Source organism: Scomber scombrus, chromosome 22 (assembly GCF_963691925.1).
Source record: "Scomber scombrus chromosome 22, fScoSco1.1, whole genome shotgun sequence".
Classification (NCBI taxonomy): domain Eukaryota; kingdom Metazoa; phylum Chordata; class Actinopteri; order Scombriformes; family Scombridae; genus Scomber; species Scomber scombrus.
This window is the reverse complement of record NC_084991.1, coordinates 16458375-16462952: the sequence shown is the minus strand read 5'-3', so window position 1 is coordinate 16462952 and position 4578 is coordinate 16458375. Positions and strand designations below refer to the sequence as shown.

At 41.3% G+C, this 4578-nt stretch overlaps 1 protein-coding gene across 1 annotated transcript; it reads left to right on the top strand.

The window, feature by feature from the left end:
* Nucleotides 1-267: 267 nt before the first annotated feature.
* On the top strand, nt 268-3958 carry ckap4 (cytoskeleton associated protein 4). The gene is made up of 2 exons (XM_062443987.1): nt 268-648; nt 2247-3958. Exons 1-2 carry the CDS (start codon nt 331-333, stop codon nt 3408-3410), a joined length of 1482 nt encoding a protein of 493 aa, XP_062299971.1. The 5' UTR covers nt 268-330; the 3' UTR covers nt 3411-3958.
* Nucleotides 3959-4578: the final 620 nt, after the last annotated feature.

The following is a 4578-nucleotide window of genomic DNA, read 5'->3' as shown; positions in this document are numbered from 1 at the left end:
AAAATAATTATAGCTTATCTAGTATCTAATGCAGAAATGTAACTAAACAATTACCAAATGTGACCATAGAAGAAATTAGTCAGCGTTTCCTGGTGTTCCATATCATTAGGAGATTGTAGTTAAACATGGGACAGCCCCCATCCGCATACCTCTATGCAAAAAGCCCCGTAGAAGACACGACGCGCTCACTGATACGCTGCTAGTCCGGTGGGCCTGGACTGGTAATAAACTCCATCCACGACTGCAGAAACCATCAGCATTGAAACACACACCCCACACTCACACTCACACACACACACTCACACATAACTCAGCCAGCTCCCACTGAAGATGACTGCGAAAAACCGACAGAAGAACAGCTCGAGCGAGAAAAGCGCTGCATCCAGCCAGGATGATGCACCCAAAAAGAGCCAAAAGAGTGCCGGTAACGGGGTGAGTGGCCCCGCACCCCAGGGGCCACAGTCAGGAAGCAGTTTTGGGCTATTTTTTTCTGGTGTGTTTTACTTGGCGTTATTAGGCGCCGCAGGGTTCGTTGCTTTTTATTTACAACAAGTAGTGGAAGAAATCAACAAAACAAGTGCCAAACATGAGGAGAGCGCACGGCAAAATGCAGAGCTGGTCGGTAAAATGGAGAATGTCGTTCAACAGGTAGGTGGAAAATAATGTGGATTAATCAATGGGGCGAAGTTTTAAAGAATGGTACCCAATATTTATCTGAACTATTAGAAGAATCTAAACAATGTGGTAAATGCTTCTTACACTGTTTGTGTTGTTATATGCAATTACATAACTATCCATGTTGTACTTTGTGTACTGTTGGGGGTTGGGTGCATTCCCAAAAGGTATAGTAAACCACAGTGATGGATTTGCTGAACAAAGCCTTTTTCAAGTTGTGAAAAAAAGGTTTTTAAAAAAAGAAAAAAAATCAAAGTTTTATCGTCATGAAATCAAATAAATTCAACATTATTTAATAATTTTACATTTTTCTCCTGTTTGGGAACCTCAGATATAAGGCGTTTCTGAGTGTAAAGCTGGACAGGACAGATAAGGATGGGTTGATGCACCATCCTCCTTCTTTATAAAGTGCATTAGTTTGCACAACATAAATAAAAAATGTGTGATCACCAATTCCATTTGCAGAGATGTGAACATATATCAGTGTAAACTAAAGAGTCAGCATGCTTTTTATAACTCGAGTCTCAAACTTTTCATTCATTCTTTCCTCATTCCTGCAATAATCATGCACAGCACACAGTGTACAACCAGTCTAAACTACAGTGCCTCCAGCAATTTTTCCTTTAAAGACTGTTGACATTAGTTATTATGTGATGACTCAACTCTACCCATGCAAATTCATAAAGAGTTCTATGGGTGTATGTTATTGTTTTAATTGACTGGGTGTGGACTCAGTCATAGAAATTACGTTTTTATTACCTAAAACCATCTTTTTCTTGATTGAATTAAAAACCTTGAAATAGTACGTATTTATACTTTTCAGGCAGATTAATTCAGTTTTAACGTAACTCTGCCCAAGGTCAAATGTATTTTTTTCCACCACAAAAGTGCAACATTTCTTCAAATCTGAGAAAAGCTACTAGTTGAACCTGACCACTATTTATAAGATCAATCAGGAGCTTTCAAGCTTGTCTCGGCTTTCTAATTATTTGCCCATACACATTAAAATATTAAACTTACTGAGTAGGAAAACAACAATAATAACAACAACAACAAAAAACACATGATAACTCTCTCAATGGGATATTTGAATGTCTTTTTGCAAATAACAAAATAGAGATGAGCATGAAAGTTCACTCTTGGCTTTAGGAATAGTAGCGTTACAAAAAAAAGTCAATGTTTATTTGCTATTTTCTTCTGGGTCTTTCAACCACATCAAATGGTTTTCATTAGCAAATGGATGCATCTCAGTTTTGACTGACTGAGCCATCTCCATGTCATCTGTGGACACTCTATTTGTTGATGTGATTGAAAGCTCTAGAACAAGCTAGTAAGTAGACTTTAGTTAAGATTGTTTTGTCAAACTACATACTTGAGGTTCAGGTGGGTTTTTTTTTTAGAACTCTAAAATTGCAATTTCTTGATAATATAATAATTATTTGCAGTTATTTTACTAAACTTCAATATGATAAGTGTTCCTTAATTAATGTTTGCAGACTCGTCAGTCATAAGGTGGAGATGTTAAAGTGGAATAAAAAGCTGTACACTGACATGCATTCCTGTCTGTACAGATGGAGTCTCTGAGGAGTGTTGTGGATGGGCTTGAGTCATCACTGGGCATCACGCGGGTGGAGCTGGAGGGGGCCATCAGTCGGATGAAGAGGGGCGAGGTGGAGACGAGGAAGGTGGAGGAGGCCCTTCAGAAGCTCCAGAATGAGCTCCTCAAAGACCTTTCGGAGGGCATCAACGAGGTGAAGGAGGCTCGAGAGAGGGACTTCTCCTCTCTGGAGAAAACTGTAGAGGAGCGTTTAGCTGAGGTGAGTCAGTCGATCAAAGCCAGCGTGGCGGAGTTCACTGAAGCTCAGGGCGAGGCACAGAGCCAGCTGTCTGATCTCAAGTCCCGCCTGGGTGACATTGAAGACCCTGCGCTCATCAAACAGGAACTGTCTGACATTGTTAGCAACGTAGCTGAAATCAAAACAGCCAAGCAGGCAACGGACGCCTCGGCTAATGCACTCAGGGAGCAGATAGGCGCAGTGAGGGAAGAGCTCCAGACTCGCAATCAAGAAGTGGCCTCACTGTCTCAAGAAATTCAGTCAGTTAGCAAAGTAGTGCAAGATAATGTTGGGAGTCTGAAGCAGTTGGTGTCTGCAGCTGAGTCTGGAGTCCAGGCTCTGAAGGAGAAAACGGTGACACTGGAGAGCGGGTTGGAGCAGGCTGTGGATGATGTCCGCAATGTGGCGAAGAAGGTTAGTGAAGCAGCCGCTCTAGCCCAGACAAGATCAGATGACCTGGAGGTTAGAGTCAAAGCATCAGAGGAGAAAGGAGATTCACTGTCCGCATCAGTGACAGACATCAACTCCAAAGTGGAATCGCTCTTAGCCAAATACGACACCCATGAGAGCACTCTAGCTGCACAGGGGCAGGCAGTGGAGAAAGCCAAAACAAGCTTGGTGCAGGAGCTGGATGGACTGAAAAGCAGCTTTGAGGAGTCCAAGAGCCTGGGTCGGCAGGTGGTAGAATTGGAGGTGAGGCTCGCTGCACTGGAGGACAGCAGCAGCAGCATAAAGCCAGAGCAGCTGGAGAGCTTAAGAGGTGTGGTATCCGGCTTGGAAGGCAAAGCAGCCAAGCTAGAAGGCCACGAAAAAGCTATTTCTGCCCTTCAGAAATCACTGCAGGAGACAACAAAGTCATTAGCAAGCTTATCCAAAGCTCCTGGCAAAAAGGTAAAGTAGGGACTCTTAGATTGAAAAGTGACATCAAGATACCAAAACATCCAACAACAACAACATGGACAATAATGAAACACTCCTTTCTGTTTATATGAAGATTTATTAGTCAGATCTTGTGGGGTGATGTCTTGATGTTGCACAATTTTGAATAGAGTTGTAGGAAAGAAGTAAATGTGAGGAAAACTGGGTTGGGTCAGGAGGGAAGGGCAGAGATGGACTGCTGATCTGTGAATTCAAATCCACACTCAGGCTGCACTGTAGTTTTGTTTTCTTATGTTTTTTATCGTTTTTTGTGTTAGATTTGAACGTTTCTGTGCCAAGGCTGTCTTTTTGAAACTCAAATGCAATAAGCTCTTGTCGAGCACTTCATTGTTTACTCACTGCGTTGTGGTTTTTTTCTTTTCACAAGAATAAAAAACTTTTGTCGACCCAACAGCTGTGAATAATTATTTCTTGGCGTGCTTACTGTACATTCAGGGAGCATTTACAAGCTGCAAAGTGTAAATTACCTGGTTTATATTAGTAAAGTTAGTGGTAAAACTGTGATTTGTTGCTTTCGTTGAGCTACTTTTGCTGTTACATCATGGGGGATACATTAATTGCATGAGTAGGAATGAAAACTTTTTTTATAGGCGTGATGTACCCAAGGGCTGATGAAATCATATTGAAACCAAAGAGGAATTCCATCTCTGTGGTGTAATTTACTTTTTTTAAATAAATAATTAATAATTTATTGAGTAAATATAGCAAAAATAAATTTTAACCTATTAAAACAAATTATGTTGATCATGTGACAAGAAGCCTCAGTTACTGTGTCAATCCTGCACGGTCAGTCCTTTCATCTACAAGCAGCTGTGGCAGATAACTGGTCATTTTCTCTTTGTAAGTTTAGATTGACTCTCTTCCAGGTGTTCTGTAGAAACGGGGGGTATGTTGTCCAACATCCGAGGCTGCAGTAGTGAGGCTACTTCACTGGAACACTTCAAAGTTTAGCATTTCGCTGGAAGGCGTTTGGATTCTCAGGAACTCAGTAATTACTAAGCTGAGGCCACGAAATACTCACCTCATTGTTGGGGTAGCAAACTGGAATTTCAAGTCTTGTAACACTGAAATGGTAAAGGTGAAATGTGGTTCATCTGGGATACAACATATGAACTGGTTAGAACATTTT